General features: G+C 38.4%; 2 protein-coding genes across 8 annotated transcripts in view; one reads left to right on the forward strand and one right to left on the reverse strand.

Annotated features, from left to right (window-relative positions):
* Positions 1-5,038: 5,038 nt before the first annotated feature.
* Positions 5,039-12,454, forward strand: LOC125271601 (retinol dehydrogenase 8-like). Its single transcript, XM_048195711.1, has 6 exons — positions 5,039-5,394; positions 6,653-6,808; positions 6,948-7,127; positions 7,237-7,330; positions 11,117-11,300; positions 11,815-12,454. The coding sequence occupies exons 1-6, from the start codon at positions 5,289-5,291 to the stop codon at positions 12,040-12,042; spliced, it is 948 nt and encodes a 315-aa protein (XP_048051668.1). The 5' UTR covers positions 5,039-5,288; the 3' UTR covers positions 12,043-12,454.
* LOC125271592 (NACHT, LRR and PYD domains-containing protein 12-like) overlaps positions 11,900-17,208 on the reverse strand; it is a 296,158-nt gene continuing 290,849 nt past the window's right edge. For 4 of the 7 annotated variants that reach the window (XM_048195687.1, XM_048195690.1, XM_048195686.1 and 1 more), the window contains one exon: positions 12,984-15,665. In XM_048195687.1, coding sequence (XP_048051644.1) covers positions 14,510-15,665 — 1,156 coding nt within the window. In that variant the 3' untranslated portion in view covers positions 12,984-14,509. Of the gene's footprint in view, positions 11,956-12,983; positions 15,666-17,208 lie in introns of those variants that run through there. The other 3 variants (XM_048195699.1, XM_048195692.1, XM_048195691.1) reach the window with 1 other exon arrangement.

Consider the following 17,208-nt stretch of genomic DNA (forward strand, 5'->3'; position numbering starts at 1 on the left):
TTCAGCATTGTCTTCTCTTCCGGAATCCTTTCCATTGAATTGATTCCATTGAATTGATTCCATTGAATCCTTTCATCTGTCGGCGTTGGTAATGCACTTTTACGTCGCCGTGGTTGTGTTTGGCGATTAGGACATCCGAAGCGATATTTGAGAAAAAAAGCTAGATTTACACACAGTGCCGTAGCCAGGATTTTTAAAATACCGAGGTCAATTCTAAACTTGTGTAACAATGGCACCATAACTGACTGTGTTACTCAGCTACCTAATATTTACAGCCATATTTACATTGTAACTAACATAACACATGGCAATAGAAAGCCAACAACTGCTGTATTCTTTTAATATGAACCCTTAAAATGTTGGCTTGGCATATATCAATGTGTCTGTGTGTGTTTGTGTGTTTTAGAAAGAGAGTGAGTGTGTGTGTGTGTGTGTGTGTGTGTGTGTGTGTGTGTGTATTAGGCCATTTGTGGGTGTATGTGGAGAGACATACAGTAGGCCTAGAGAGAGTGTGAACTGATGACTTGCAACCAAACTATTCTGTGTGTGTATGCCTCTGTGAAAGGTATGTTTTAATAAAGGCAAAGTGTGTGAGATTGTAAAATTTGTACAGTATATGCATGTGTCTGTAGTTGTGTCTATGTGTCTATGTGTGTGAGAATAAGAGAGAGAATAATCTGGCCTCTTGTCTTGTGGTGGAGATCAATCCATCCATCCAGTGTTCACATCATTAACTGTAATGACATAATGAATAGAAAAAAAAACAATTAATATATCAGTATTCCTCCCCTTTCCTCCTATTAATACAGCACCAACTGTAGTACATGCAACACATGTCATAATAGTTAGTTCATATTGTTAGATTACACTAAGTCTCACCTCTTGTCAAAGCAAGTAACAATTCTCCTGTGGCCAGAAGCATCCCATCTCTGGAGCACTCGATGGGGGTCAATTTCAATGTTCTGGTGGACATGCATGAGAGCTAGACTAGATAGCCTCTCATCACCCATGGTAGAGCGAAGCCATGTTTTGAGTCGACGTAATGCAGAAAAAGACCTTTCACATGAGCAAGTGGTGACTGGCAATGTCAAGAAAAGCAAAAGCATGCACTTAACATTTGGGTAAAACTCCAAAATTCCATTCTGCAATGTTTCCATTGCAGTAGCAGGGAGAGGCCCAGTGTGATTCTGGAATTGATGCTTCCATCTGTGTATTTCCTGCTCTGCAGTGTCAGGATAAGGCAAGTCCTCTTTATACCATGCCAACAGACGGTTCTCTCTTTCCTCACTGAGCTGTGGCAAAGCCTCGGGCACTAAGTAGGCTGCAAGCAGGGCTGGTTCAGTGGACTTTGCAAGCCGGGTTCTCAATTCGTTTGTAACATGATCGATGAAGGGAATGAATAAATTCAACCTGTAATGCTCTGCAATTGATTGGGCAGGTACATTGCCCCTGTGTTGCTGTTTCACCACTATTCTTTTCTTCACAGGTGTAACATCAATGATGTTGCCAGCTGCACTGCTTGTTGATATATTTTGCAGAATCTTTCCTCATCATTGCGAAGGCTCTCAATGACTTCTGCCACTTGTCTTCCTTCTTTGTAGGCACTTGAAAGGTCTACATTTGGTGACTGCAGTTTAAGGGTCAGTGGCCATATATATCCCAGAACATTTTGGGTTACAACTGATGTGATGATCGTGTCAAAGGATTCGATTGAGTTGCGCAACCTGCTGGCTTTTTCAGAGTTATGGGTGCAGTCACTTTCAATTTCTTGCAGTGCACTGTGAGTTGGCTCAAGCTTGGATATAAAGGCACTCACTGTTTTTATCCTGGACCCCCATCTAGTATCAGACATCAGTGGGATTCCTCTGGGTCCATCATCACTTCCCTGTTCTTGCAAAATGTCTTGCAGCTTGTGTTTCCTGGTGCCTGCTGAGAAAAACACAGCCACCTTTTCAATTAAGGTCATAGTGTTCCTCACTATTGGGACATCTGTACATCCATGGACCACAACGAGATTCAAGGCATGACTACGGCAATGAGTATAAAGGGCTCGTGGTTGAACCTCTTGGATTCTCTTCTGAACTCCACTCAGCCTTCCACTCATGTTGCTGGCACCATCATACCCTTGGCCACGCAGTAAAGAGACATGAAGCCCCCATTTGGATAACTGTTCAATGATGGCTTTTGTGATGGATTCAGAATCCTGCTTAAGAAGTGGACAGAATCCAAGAAAATCCTCGTGTATCTCAAAATTCTCAGATTCAGATACATAACGAATGCAGATTGACAACTGCTCCGTGCCACTAATATCAACTGTCTCATCAGCCAATACAGAGAAGTACTTTGATTTCTGAATTCTTCGAACAATAAAATCTCTGATTTCATCACCACAACAGGAAATCATCTCATTCTGAATAATTGGTGACAAGTACTTTGCATTGCCAGGTGCAGTCTCCAGGTGTTGGCTCAGTACATCATCAAAATGAGATTTCCATTGAATGAAGTGAATGAAATTGCCATCTTCACTGTCACCTTTCCAGTTGCCACGGAATGCAACATTTCTTTGCCCAAGATTGATAACAACATCGAGTACTGACAACAAAGTCTTACGATTTTTCTCAACTTTGTCAGAATATGTCTTGCTGATCACTGACTGTATGTTTTCCATTTGTCCTTTTGTTACAGAGAGGAAATTTTCTGCTAGAGTCGAAGCTGTCATATGTCCTGGTGTCTTTTCGTGGTTCGAGATTATTCCCCGTTTTTCACCGACAGCATTTTTCCAGTCCCTGAATCCTTCTGTTTGGAATGTCATGTTTGTCCCCTTCTGTTTATTGAACAATATGCACACACAGCAATATGCAGCCTAATTGAATGGTAGCCTAATTGCAATAGCCTACTGCTGTTATCCCTTGATTGACAACATGCAAAAATATGTAAGCTATTGAGAGGGACACTTTTCACATTATTCATTACTAATGAATAATGTGAAAAGTGTCCCTCTCAATAGCTTACTTATTTTTGCATGTTGTCATTTTTGCATGAATCATTAGCCTATGGTTATGGTTATTTTTATGATTAGGTTATCGGCTGTTATCACAATATTTGTAAAAAGGCCTATTGATTATTGAATGATATGTTTTTGAACTGGCAGTAGTCTATCTCATAGATGGATAAGGTAAGTGATTCTGTATCTTTAGAGCCTCCTGAATATGGGCAATCTAGGCTACTTCAATCACAACGAGGCCATCAGGAACCATGGCATAGCCTAGCCTACTGCTAGTTCACAGTAAAATATCACAGTCAGATGAGCAGGCTGCGCATATCTGACTAAACGGGCTCGTCGAATGGCTGGCTGTGACTGTGAGTGGGACTTTTTTCATTGAGCAAAAGTCACTATTGCTGATGTTGCTTAGCTGACCGTCTAACGGATAAAGTACTATCAATCTACTTAGCCAGCAAACTCGAACAAGCCTGTTTAGTCAGTCCTGTTTAGTCCTGTGACAACGTAGTTTTGTGTGTTTCTCGAGATTCTAATGACAAATGAAACTTAGCGCACACAGCGCTGAACAGTCTGCCACTGACACACACAGGCTCACCTTCTCTCCTACTCTTTCCCTGCCCTTCTGTTGTTGGCTTTTTAAAACTTAATTTAGTTTGATGCAAGTTCTTCTTCATGTCTGCATTTCGCTCAAGACCACACTACGATGTATTAGCTTACGTGAAAAAACATACAATCAGCCTGCCGGCTTTCCCGACTCTCTGAATCTGTAGCCTAGGTAACGTGTCACGTGCCACTGCCTGCAAAGACAGATAGAGGCGGAGATTTCACTTGAGATTAGACGGAGAATGTGAATTTAATTGGGAGAAAATACAGACGACATATGGATTCGGACACGGACCGGGTTCTGTGTTTGGCATTGATCATCACTGCTGGATTTCAGCTTTGACTAATTTGAAATTTAGGGAAAAAATACCGAGGACATGACCTCGGTGTCCTCAATGGTAGATACGGCCATGTTTACACAAACTGAGAAAGTCAAAAAGCGTTAGGTTGTGCCCCGCTCTCCCTTAGTATTTTTCTATAGTAGGCCTACTTCAATATTTGCTTAGATTTGGGACATTATTATGGTCAAAATTACATTGTATTTCAACAAAAATACTTTACAGCTCCCTTTATCTGTCCATTCAAATGTTTCAAATACATAAACACAATATACATTATATTTAATGCAAAAGACCGGCAGTAGCTTATAATGTTACTACAGTAGATGAATGCATATTAATAAGAGTAAACCAGGGGAAAAAAGACGAAGGCACCTCCTTGATTGTCTCATTAATATGAAGCTGAGTTTTTTTGACCCCTACACCCTTCATCCCTTCGAAACTCTCACTCCGGAGGGTAAACCCTCTGAAGGGATTAGGGCATAGGGATCAGCCCTTCCAAATGGAACGCAGGGTCAGACGGAAGTGTCCTCTTCATACACGCGTTTTCTTGTTTCTACAGAGAATTAAAGGTGAAAGAACGATTTAAAATTTGTCTTAGATTAAAACAGTTTGTTCACATTCAAATGCAAACCTGTGTCATGTGTTAAACAGGACTAGACCAGCGTGAGCTCATATAGAATATGTAAATTTGAGTAATCTGCACATTAGCAGTGTTTTACTCTTACTTTTGTATTCGTCTACATCTAAATGTGATGACATGACTGTCTTATTTAACTTAATAAAGTCACTTGTTGTTGAGTTAAAAGCAAATACCGTGTGGTAAAAAAAATTACCTCAGAATAGCTCCTGTCAATCAGACTCCCTTTGCGCGCGCTCTGTGATTGACGTTTAACGGTTTTTGCATAAGGGAGAATCTTGTCTCGCGCCTGTTCAAAACATACTTTTCCATTCACAAAATATTATAATTAATCGTGGATATACGAAATATATGCAAGTTAAATGTTTATACTATTTTTTTTTTTCCCCTAAACGGTGCGTGGTTGTATTTGGTTATTAATAAAAAAACTAAATAAATAAATAAATAAATAAGAAAAGTTTTTTTTTTTTTTTTTTTACTTTTTATTATAAAAACCGGGACTTTAATATAACTGCAAACAAAATGTATGGTTGGTTGTGCTTTATATAGGCGATCGATCTTTATCTGCTGAATCACTATCAATCTGTGCATTTTATAAATCCCGCAGACTGTTTGAGTAATCCGGGCTCGCCCACGTGGGCTGATCTGCTGAGGGAGCGCTGAAGAGACTCGCGCGCAGCTCGCGCTTCGTTACTCAGCTGAAGCCATGGCAACAGAAGGGCAGAAAGTGGTGCTGATCACCGGCTGCTCGTCCGGGATCGGGATGGCCATCGCCGTGATGCTGGCGAGAGACGAGATGAAGCGCTACTACGGTAAGACACGAATCAATGATAATGAAATTGAATTTAATTTAATTTAAATTAAATTAAATTAAATTAAATTAAATTAATGAAATGAAATGAAATGAAATGAAATGAATTGAAATGAATTGAAATGAAATGAAATACACTTTATTGTCCCCAAAGGGGAAATTTGTGTTGGACTCAAGGTGTTTACATTGTCATTAAAAACATAATCATTAAAAACAAACAACAGATTCAACAATACAAAAATAATAAAATAAAATAATAACGCTCAATTCATCATTTAACATTTTAATTGAGATAAAACTGAGACTTAAAAATTGAGACTTCTTAAAAAAAAAATCACACACAAAAATCACACATAATACAGATCAATACACAATTAATCAAAATTTACGCTGAAATACCACAGTTCACTTATTGCTACTTCAGTTTGCCAAACAAAATTTTAAAGGAACAACTAATGAATCTATCCCAAACGAGTCAAACAAGAACTGAATGGATAAATGTCATTGTTCAGAAGAAACGCCTTGTTCAGTAGGATCTTATGGGATTCCGTGACTATGAGGAATGTTATTTGGGATGATGAACATTCCCATAGGATTTTTTTGTCAGATCTGCTATTATTAGGGATCAGACAAGTCAAATCTGCTTTATTTTATTGTGCTTCATACAACAGTGATTGTTTTAAAGTAGCTTCACTGAATAAAGCTTCAACTGAATAAATGATGTAAACTTCATCAAATTAGACAATAGTGTCATTATTCAGCTCAGTGCAGTTAATTCAGTTCAGTTCAATTACTGTGTAAAGATATTTCATTTTCAGTTCAGTTCAGCTATAAACAGCTGTACTGAAGACAATAGCATCAATGTTGATTCAGTTTGGTTCATGAAAAAGTGCTGATGTTGCAAAAATGACAATTAAAAAGAGTTTTAATGAGCTGTCAGATTACTGTGATTAGCATGGTAATGAGTAATGAACTCATTGACTCATAATAGTCTCATAATAGACTTCAGAGGATTGTTTCTGTGAGTCAGCAGCTCACTGGCTGTTTGGAAGCTGTTGGGTTTGTTTCTGATATTAATCTGATGTTAGTTTGAGTAATGATGAAAGAAACTCACTGCAGCCAATAGAAATCGGATCTGATTAATTAAAAACTCAATCAATCCCTCATATTTTACACTACCTGGCCAAAAAAACATTCCATCAAGAGTTGCATTTATTTTTGTACGCACTCTGTGAAGTCATTCTTGTGTGTGTGTTCAGTCATAGCTACGATGCGGGATCTGAAGCGGAAGGATAAGTTGGTTGAAGCGGCTGGAGATGCGTACGGTCGAACTCTGTCTCTGCTCACGCTGGACGTCTGCAGCGACGAATCTGTCAAACAGGGTGTCGACATATATCGACATATAGACATACTCAGTGAGTACAAACACACACACACACACACACACAGATCTGTCTCCGCTGGCTTCTGCTCATCCGTGCTCAGGTTAAGATGATGAATGAGTTTCTCTTCCAAGGCTTCAGCTTCAGCCAGAGTTCATCTGTGTGTTTGTAGTCAATAACGCTGGCGTCGGTCTGGTGGGGCCCATTGAGGCTCTCAGTATGGATGACATGAAGCGGGTGTTCGAGACCAATTTCTACGGTGCGGTGCGCATGATTAAAGAGGTCATGCCCGACATGAAGAGGAGACGATCTGGACACATCGTCGTCATCAGCAGCGTGCTGGGCCTGCATGGTAAGAACAGTAGAAGAGCTCGTAGCTTTCATGAGGATCTACTGAATGACACATATGTGGAGACATCAGTGTACAGAATCATGAATCAGATTTGTGTTGCTCTTCACAGGTGTGGCATTTAATGACATCTACTCTGCGTCAAAGTTCGCCACGGAGGGATTGTGTGAGGGTCTCGCCCTCCAGCTGCTCAAGTTTAATGTCTTGTGAGTGTCAGCGTTTGCCACTGAATACACACTCCTGCATTTCCTCTTCCTGTCATGTGATTTTCAGTATGATTAGTCACGTGACTTCTATAGGTCTTTCCCTGCGTCCAAATGTACATACAAACCCGATTCCAAAAAAGTTGTGACACTGTACAAATTGTGAATAAAAAAGGAATGCAATAATTTACAAATCTCATAAACTTATATTTTATTCACAATAGAATATAGATAACATATCAAATGTTGAAAGTGAGACATTTTGAAATGTCATGCCAAATATTGGCTCATTTTGGATTTGATGAGAGCTACACATTCCAAAAAAGTTGGGACAGGTAGCAATAAGAGGCCAGAAAAGTTAAGTGTACATATAAGGAACAGCTGGAGGACCAATTTGCAACTTATTAGGTCAATTGGAAACATGATTGGGTATAAAAAGAGCCTCTCAGAGTGGCAGTGTCTCTCAGAAGTCAAGATGGGCAGAGGATCACCAATTCCCCCAATGCTGCAGTGAAAAATAGTGGAGCAATATCAGAAAGGAGCTTCTCAGAGAAAAATTGCAAAGAGTTTGAAGTTATCATCATCTACAGTGCATAATATCATCCAAAGATTCAGAGAATCTGGAACAATCTCTGTGTGTAAGGGTCAAGGCCGGAAAACCATACCGAATGCCCGTGATCTTCGGGCCCTTAGACGGCACTGCATCACATACAGGAATGCTCTACTATAATGGAATTCACAACATGGGCTCAGGAATACTTCCAGAAAACATTGTCGGTGAACACAATCCACCGTGCCATTCGCTGTTGCCGGCTAAAACTCTGTAGGTCAAAAAAGAAGCCATATCTAAACATGATCCAGAAGCGCAGGCGTTTTCTCTGGGCCAAGGCTCATTTAAAATGGACTGTGGCAAAGTGGAAAACTTTTCTGTAGTCAGACAAATCAAAATTTGAAGTTCTTTTTGGAAAACTGGGACGCCATGTCTTCCGGACTAAAGAAGACAAGGACAACCCAAGTTGTTATCAGCGCTCAGTTCAGAAGCCTGCATCTCTGATGGTATGGGGTTGCATGAATGCGTGTGGCATGGGCAGCTTACACATCTGGAAAGGCACCATCAATGCTGAAAGGTATATCCAAGTTCTAGAACAACATATGCTCCCATCCAGACGTTGTCTCTTTCAGGGAAGACCTTGCATTTTCCAACATGACAATGCCAGACAACATACTGCATCAATTACAACATCATGGCTGCGTAGAAGAAGGATCCGGGTACTGAAATGGCCAGCCTGCAGTCCAGATCTTTCACCCATAGAAAACATTTGGCGCATCATAAAGAGGAAGATGCGACAAAGAAGACCTAAGACAGTTGAGCAACTAGAAGCCTGTATTAGATAAGAATGGTACAACATTCCTATTCCTAAACTTGAGCAACTCGTCTCCTCAGTCCCCAGACGTTTGCAGACTGTTATAAAAAGAAGAGGGGATGCCACACAGTGGTAAACATGGCCTTGTCCCAACTTTTTTGAGATGTGTTGATGCCATGAAATTTAAAATCAACTTATTTTTCCCTTAAAATGATAAATTTTCTCAGTTTAAATATTTGATATGTCATCTATGTTGTATTCTGAATAAAATATTGAAATTTGAAACTTCCACATCATTGCATTCTGTTTTTATTCACAATTTGTACAGTGTCCCAACTGTTTTGGGATCGGGTTTGTACTATCCATCCTAAATAGCATGTGAGATAAGAGTATGTAAAAAGTGTGGATCTGTGCACACTATAATGGCTAATATTGCCCACAACCCATTGCGCTTTGGAGGAGGATTTGGTTCAGAACTACAAACATGAATAAAAAGTGTTAAAAAACTACAAACATACACAGCAAAATCCCCAGAGTTAAATCAACTCTGCTCAGAGTACATATGATCCATCTCTAAATAGTGTTAAAATAACACTAAAGCAGAGTTAAAGTTAATGAGATAATTAAGCAATTAATTAAGTGATGACTGTGCATTAGTGATGAACACCTGCTGTTAACAAGCAGAATCACTGAAGAAAAAAGAAACACAAGAAATACAACTGACTTCAGAATCAGAATCAGAATCAGAAAGAGCTTTATTGCCAGGTATGTTGTTTACACATACTAGGAATTTGTTTTAGTGATAGAAGCTCCACAGTACAACAGAGTAACAGCGACAAGACAAGACACATAATAAAAAGAATAAAATAATAATATACAAATTTACAAGATAGACAAAGTGCAAAAAAAGCAAAAGCAATATATAATATAGACAATTTGTATGTACAGTTATGTGTGCAAATTTGAGATATAAAAAAGTGTTTTAAGTAAATAATGTGTAATAGTGTTGTGTGTTCCGTGTTTGTCAAGTGTTCATGAGATGGATTGCTTGAGGGAAGAAACTGTTCCTGTGTCTGGTCGTTCTGGTGCTCAGGGCTCTGTAGTGTCGACCAGATGGCAACAGTTCAAAGAGGGAGTGTGCTGGATGTGAGGGGTCCAAGGTACACAGTCACAGTCAGTCACAGCCTTATTAATTGCTTAATTATCTCATTAACTTTAACTCTGCTTCAGTGTTACTTTAACACTATTTAGAGAGGGACCATAGGTACTCTGTGCAGAGCTGATTTATCTCTGGAGATTTTACAGTGTAGCAGATGTGCATGACCGATGGTTAAGTAGAGAGGTTTAGATAAAGGTGGATAAAGGATTGACTAATAATCAATATTTAACCTGATAAAATAATACATTTATTTAATGTTATTAGTGTTATATTTCATCTGCAACAAAATTCTTATGGTTGTGCAATGACATGAGTAATTAATGACAGAATTTTCATTTTTGGGTAAACTAACCCCTTTACATGATCAGGAACTAAGCAAAGTTCTAGAGCAATGCTTTTAGCCAGTGGCTTCAAGATGACTTAAAATGACTTAATATAAAACAAAACAAGCATTAAAATAAATTAAATGAAAACCAATAGATAAGCTGACCAACATTTGTATTTGTTTCCTTCTTCATTGAAGAACCAGGATTGTCATGCAAGCTAACATCATTTTTATGTCAAGGAACCAGGATTCATAGTCTTGGAAAACCTGGATATATGAGTACATTTTAATTGTGCAATTTCTAGATGGAAAAAAAATCTTGAAAAGTGTAAAAAAAAAAAAAAAAAAAAAAAAATGTATGTTATCACAAATGACATAACATAAAAATATAAATGCTATTTATGCAGAAATGTATAATTTTTATTGTTATTATTGAAATGCTTATTAACATTAATGAATGACTAGCATACTTCATGTTGTTGTCTTTCCTGGTGCACATGGAAAATAGTAAATAAATCTGAAAAAAATTCAAATCTCTGTTCCATACCAGGAAGTTTAATATCACTAAAGTTCAATACCTACCATTAAATCACGCAAACAATTCGTCTGGGCTGACGGAAGGATATGGACTATGTAAATTTACTATAATTCATTCTTCATATATATTTACGTTGCAACGGGCCGGCCCACATTGTCCACCGGCCCACTAGGAAAACTCCCAGTTTTCCCGATGACCAGTCCGCCCCTGGTTAATTATTTATAATTATTTTATTGAATTATTTGAAAATATATTCTATAACTAAAAGAGCAGATTTGCCATTAGAGCAAAAGCATCATAAATATCTTCCCTACACATGGGCTTGATTCTAGAGGGTTCTAGATCTGTGCTGAAGTGACTCACTGCACTCTGATGTACTTCCCCATCTCTGTCTGTCTGTCAGTGTGTCGATGATCGAGCCCGGGCCTGTAAACACTGAGTTTGAGATGAAGTTGATGGCAGACATTTCTAAGAAAGAGTTCATCGGTGCTGACGCCGAGACGCTCTATCACTTCAGGAACTGCTACCTGCCCACCCAAGTGAACCTCTTTCAAGGCCTGGGACAAACACCTGAAGACATTGCCAAGGTCAGAACACACATGAATTCATACCTATTCACATCAAGAACCATAACTAGAAACAAAGCTTTAATAATCATTCCAACTCTTAAGAGAATAGCAAAGTCTACACTATTACTGAAATGATACTGAGGAACGATATTGCTGGAATCACTTTCAGAACATTTTTCTTCCAGCTGATGAATGATTAAAACATTGGCATCCAATCAAAATCCACCTGACTTTAAAGAGCTCAAGTATTTATTTAGTGTGGAGGCCAAAATTATAGTTATCTTTATAGTTATCATCCGTTGGTATAGATGTGAATTTAGTTATCATTATAGTTATCGTCCTCTGGTATGGATGTAAATATAGTTATTGTGACAGGTTTTATTGTAGTTATTTTCCACTGGTTTGGACACTTCGTATGAAAGGCCTATTATGTAAAATTGAATAAAATAATGACTAAGTCACTTGAGTTCATCTTGAACAGGCTAAGAAGGACTGAAACTCACTCACTCACTTACTCTCTCTGTCTCTTAAGGTCACTAAGAAGGTAATTGAGTCGCCTTGTCCTCCGTTCCGTAACCTGACGAATCCTCTGTACACTCCGATTGTGGCGCTGAAGTATGCGGACGAGACGCGCAGCCTGTCTATTCACACCTTCTATCACATGCTGTATAACCTGGGAGGAGTCATGGATGTGAGCGTGAGACTCATGAAGTACCTGACCCCTGGATGGTTACGGAGACGAACCATCTCACCAGTCTAACACACACATCTCCTGAGAATACTTACAAAGATCAATCATCTCGTCTAACAGATGCATACAAACACTCTATGGACACACTAAAGCTCAAGTCACCATTGGCTAGTAATTTCTTTATTTTACTACCAGACTTTTACGTAGACTGCAAGAACAATGCATTCCACATAAAAAGTATAATATAAAATAGAAATATAAAAAATAAATTTCAAGTCTGTAATAAATAAATCATTTATTCTACGGGGCTATTGAATGCTCGAATCTGATTGGTTGACCAGCGTACCAAACGCATGGCTAAAGTAGTTCTAGCAGGTCTTGACTGCATTATTTTCTAAGAATTCAATGGCCCGTCATCAGTTATTCCTTACATAATCAAACTACAAGTAAACAAATAAACACAATCGAAAAAAGATTTAAATGAAATACAGTGCTTTTCAGGTTTGATACAGACTCAGGTTAGATACAGATTAGGTAGATTAGGTACAGAAACTGAATAAAGTCATCAAATGTAAAATAACTGCATAGACTTCACTGTATAAATTAAATATAAATGAATCCTTATTAAAGTTATAAAAAATTTGAGGCAAGAACAGTGAGTAATTGTTTTCTGCGAGTCTTTTCTTGTTTGATACAAAACATTCTTCAAAATAATTAACATATCAACAATGTATAAAATAATAATGAAATATCCAATTAAATTATAAAAAAAAAAAGAAGAAGAAATTGACAAACAAACTTACTTAACACTTCCTATAGAAAGGATTCAAAGGACATATTTGGTTGTCCACACAAACACCATACCAATTCAAAGAAACAAAGGAAGGAAGTGAGATTTACTTATAGACCTGAACCAGAGGTGTATGGGTAATGTAGTGCACTAACTAAAAACAAAAGATTAGATCCACAACAATTCAGTTTCATTATATCAGTATTAGTGTTTGACATACTTGAGTGTCTGCAGTGTGTTCCAACAGTTTGGATCCTTCAGTTTGTAAGCTTGAATCCTGAACTTTCCTCTGTCTGTACAGCCAGAGAACCTACAGAGAGATATGTATAATGTTACCTTAGAATTACACATATGCATTCAAAGATGTAAACAAAAGATGTGTTCATTCAGTAATGTGACTACTGTTGGAGCACATCTGATCTCTTCAGGAAGCTGGTTCCATAATAGCTAAACGCAGACTGAGTGCATCTGAGTGATCTGTTAGGCTTATTCAGTGAGCATATCTGTAATGTATTGAGGTCCTAGGCCATTAAGTGATTTATAAACAAGTAATAGTACTTTAAAACCAATTCTAAATGTAATGACTGGTGTGACTGCTCAGAATCTTGGCAGCAGCATTCTATGTATGGCCTGACTGGATTTTTAATGTATTTTTGACCCTATAGAGTCAAGGTATGCGTTCAACTTGAAAATTACATCTTTGTTTCCAAATGCCACGACTTCAGTTTTGTCTTTGTTTAACTGAATAAAGTTGTGGCACATCCAACTGTTAGTTTCATCAATGCATTGGCACAGGGAATTAATAAGGCTTCAGTCCTTAGGTGATAGGGCTAAGTAGATCTGGGTGTCATCTGCATAGCTGTGGTAAGCAATTTGGTTCTTTCTTATTTGGATCAGTGGGACCATATACAAGTTGAACAGGAGTGGTGCGGGAATTGAACTTTCTGTGACTCCTCTCCTGGAAGTCAACTTAAGGCTTATGTTTGCCTATAATACAGAACTTGTGAGGGAGAGTTTTCTGGATTATTCATCAAATATAATGAATAATTGTGTGTCTGATTGGTCCAGACGCTACATGATGCAGAAGGGACATAATATAGGAAATAAAATATAAAAATGTAAAAATTTCAGCTAGTTCCCAAGGAAACATTTCTCATATTTATGTAGTTTAACTTGATGTATAAAACTTGTGTAAAAGCATGTACAAGTATGAATGTAACATGTGGGTGCTATACTAATTGCACGAAGAAGAGGAATTCAAAGAAACAGGTTTTGATTGGATAATCTCAATAACGAGGGTAACACATCCACAATTCAGGTATAACACCAGACAAAGAACAGAACCAAACAGGGAGTATAAATACACAGGAACTAATCAGATTATTAACAGAACAGGTGAACAAAATCAATAATCAGACACACTGTGAAATTGGGCCAAATGACAAGCACAGGGAGAACAGAACCAAAAAACATTGAACAAAACATAACTGACAATAACTTTGACATGTTTAGACAAATATAAATTTTGATTTAAATTTGCTTTGACATTGAACTAATTTACCTGCCATGTAGAACAGACATGCAAAAAATGTAAGTAATGACATTATTTTTACTATCACTTTTGCTGACCAAGTATATTTTGATAATGGAATATTTTTCCAATATCATCACTAAAGAGGTCTTGGGTTTATCAGATGTTGCTGTTTTACAGCAGTTTTGAGCCCAGAGTGTGAATCAGACCAATGTTCAAAAGTGGTAAAGCTTCTCTTCCTGAAGAACTGAGATGAATTTAGCTTTCACATCATCTCTGTGCTTGCGTATAATGTCACATATCTTTCTCATGCTCTCCTGACTGGTTAAACTCTGTGTGATTTCTGAGTATTGTTCCTTGTGAATCAGTTGCTGCTGACACAGTTTATCTGCAATGATCTTAACATTTTCGACTTTCTGAATGAGATTTGACCAGTGGTTATCGAAATATCTTGCTTTATCTTCCTCACTATTCAGACGTGGCTCGTCTCTCTTAGGATTTATCAGATCAAGTTCATCTTTCTCAAATACTGCAGTCCAGACCTCCTCCTCATCCTCCTTTCTGATAAGAGTCATTTGAAGATCATTCTCCAGACGTGTCTTGATCTTGAAGAAGTTTGGGTCAGTTTCTCTTCTGAGTGTGATCCCTTCTTTGGGATGAATAGAGGCACCAGGAACATCAAGAATGTGTGGCGTTTTCATCCGAAATGGCCTGTCAGGTCTGGGATGCTTGATTGGGTAACTTGACTTTTCATTCTTCTCAATTTTTTCTTTTGCACAATCATCAACTGGAAAAAAATAAACATGTAGAATGAGAGGAACTTTAAAACACATGTAGAGAAGAAGATCACAGTGTTCATCCACTCGCATTATCAAACTTATAATGAATGTTTTAAGAGAGAAGGATGGTTGGACAATCTTGGCATGGAATCGGGTCAACTGCACAGGTTCTGTGGTTATTCCCTCGTCTTTTATGCTGAGGACTTTCACAGCATCTCTGAGAGAGGGGTCAGACTCTCCTAAACAGGCGTAATGGGGCAGATGAACTTCCTCCAGTTTCCCTGAGATCACCGTCACGTCAATCACTGGACCGATCCGGTTGCACTGCAGCCTCTCCAGCTCTGTGTTGAGGAAGTGTCCGTCTACGGTACAGTACTGAAGGGTGACGTCACAGTCACAGACCGATCGCATTCTGGTCCGGACACACTCGTAACGGCCTGGGTCAGTGCTGACCCTGAACTTTGACCCTCCTTCATCTGTACAGGCCGACGGCTCAATCTGAACCCACTGATCAGAATCAGCTATATGGACACAAGACTGACAGTTCAACAGTGGGTGAATATTGAGCCCAGAAGGTTTGGAGTCAGAGAACCTGGGAAGAACCAGAAGAAGGAGGAATGAAAGAGTCAGATGGTTTTTATGCACAATGTACAAAATTCATTGTTGAATAAAGGAATAAATAGGGGTGTGACGAGACAGGTATCTCACGAGACGAGACGAGACTCGAGACTGAGTTCACGAGACGAGACAAGATTTTTACACACTATTTTTAAGAAATCCTCAATGGTGAAAATAAATCATGACTAGAAAAAATATTCTGCAGGTGTATTTGAAATGTTTTAACTAATCATCTTGTAATGAATGTCATTTCAGTTCTACTTTCTGAGTGTGAATTATCATATGCAGTAAAAGACAACAATACTCAAGCTAGGGCTGGGCGATGCGCATGCGATTGTCACGCGCATTTCGTCAGTAAAGCCGGTTCCCTGATTGCCGCTAAATCGCCATCACCTGCTTTCAGATGGAGCCGCATTTAATAGACAGAGCCGTAGATCACTGTTAAGCCACGCAATATCGCATTCATATCGCAGATGAATCGCCTTCGATAATGAACGCGATATTGCGTGGCTTATCAGTGATCTACGGCTCTGTCTATTAAATGCCGCTCCATCCGAAAGCAGGTGATGGCGATTTAGCGGCAATCAGGGAACCGGCTTTACTGACGAAATGCGCGTGACAATCGCATGCGATATATCGCCCAGTCCTAACTCAAGCACTATAAAAGGTTTTGCTACTAACTCAACTGACTTCTCTTCTGTATGATTTCAGTCTCTTCAGACCTTACTGTACATGATTTATGAGCTTCTACAACTTTAGACCTCCTAACTGAACTCCTTTCCACAAACTGATCATAGAAATAAAAACAGCATAAATAAAAATGTTAACACTTTACAATAAGGTCTCATTTATTAACATTAATGTATTAACCAACATCAACTAACAATGAGCAATATATTTGCTACAGTATTTATTAATCTTTGTTTATGTTAGTTAATAAAAATAGTCATTCATTGTTAGTTCATAGTTTAGCTACAGTGCATTAACTAATGTTAACAAATGAAACCTTATTGTTTGTGCTTAATAAGATTAAGAGAAAACTGTTATTCGTTTTCATGGTAACACTTTTTACAATAAGTGCAACCATAATCACACTCTCTCAATATTCAAAGTGCAAATAAGACCAATTTTTCTCTGATACAGAGCTAAGAGATGGTTACAACTACACTGCCCAGCCTAAAATAGCTTTCATATTGAGAGATATCTGTATTCATCAGGGAGCCGCTTTCAAAATGCGGGTATTGAGATCGCGTTTGAATGCGCGCTCCTGTTTACTTTCACTTTCACAATCGCGCGTAACTCTGTGAATGTGGAGCGGCGGCGTCCGTTATCCAACTGAATTAAATATTTTTTATTTAAATACAAAGCAAAACGACAGTGGAGGCATAATGTAAATGTAGTGGTGGCATATTCTTTCCTAATCATCCTAACACTCTGTCATGGCAACATCACGAGACTACTTTTCGCCTCGACGAGAAATCTCGGAGTGGCTACAGAAATTGAAATCTACAGGTAAT

The sequence above is a fragment of the Megalobrama amblycephala genome, linkage group LG7 (assembly GCF_018812025.1).
Source record: "Megalobrama amblycephala isolate DHTTF-2021 linkage group LG7, ASM1881202v1, whole genome shotgun sequence".
Classification (NCBI taxonomy): domain Eukaryota; kingdom Metazoa; phylum Chordata; class Actinopteri; order Cypriniformes; family Xenocyprididae; genus Megalobrama; species Megalobrama amblycephala.

Coding starts and splice junctions, on each gene's coding strand:
- LOC125271601 (XM_048195711.1), top strand. CDS start 5,289: ATGGCAACAGAAGGGCAGAAAGTGGTGCTGATCACCGGCTGCTCGTCC. Junction 5,395..6,652: donor CGAGATGAAGCGCTACTACG/GTAAGACACGAA, acceptor GTGTGTGTTCAG/TCATAGCTACGATGCGGGAT. Junction 7,128..7,236: donor CAGCGTGCTGGGCCTGCATG/GTAAGAACAGTA, acceptor TGCTCTTCACAG/GTGTGGCATTTAATGACATC.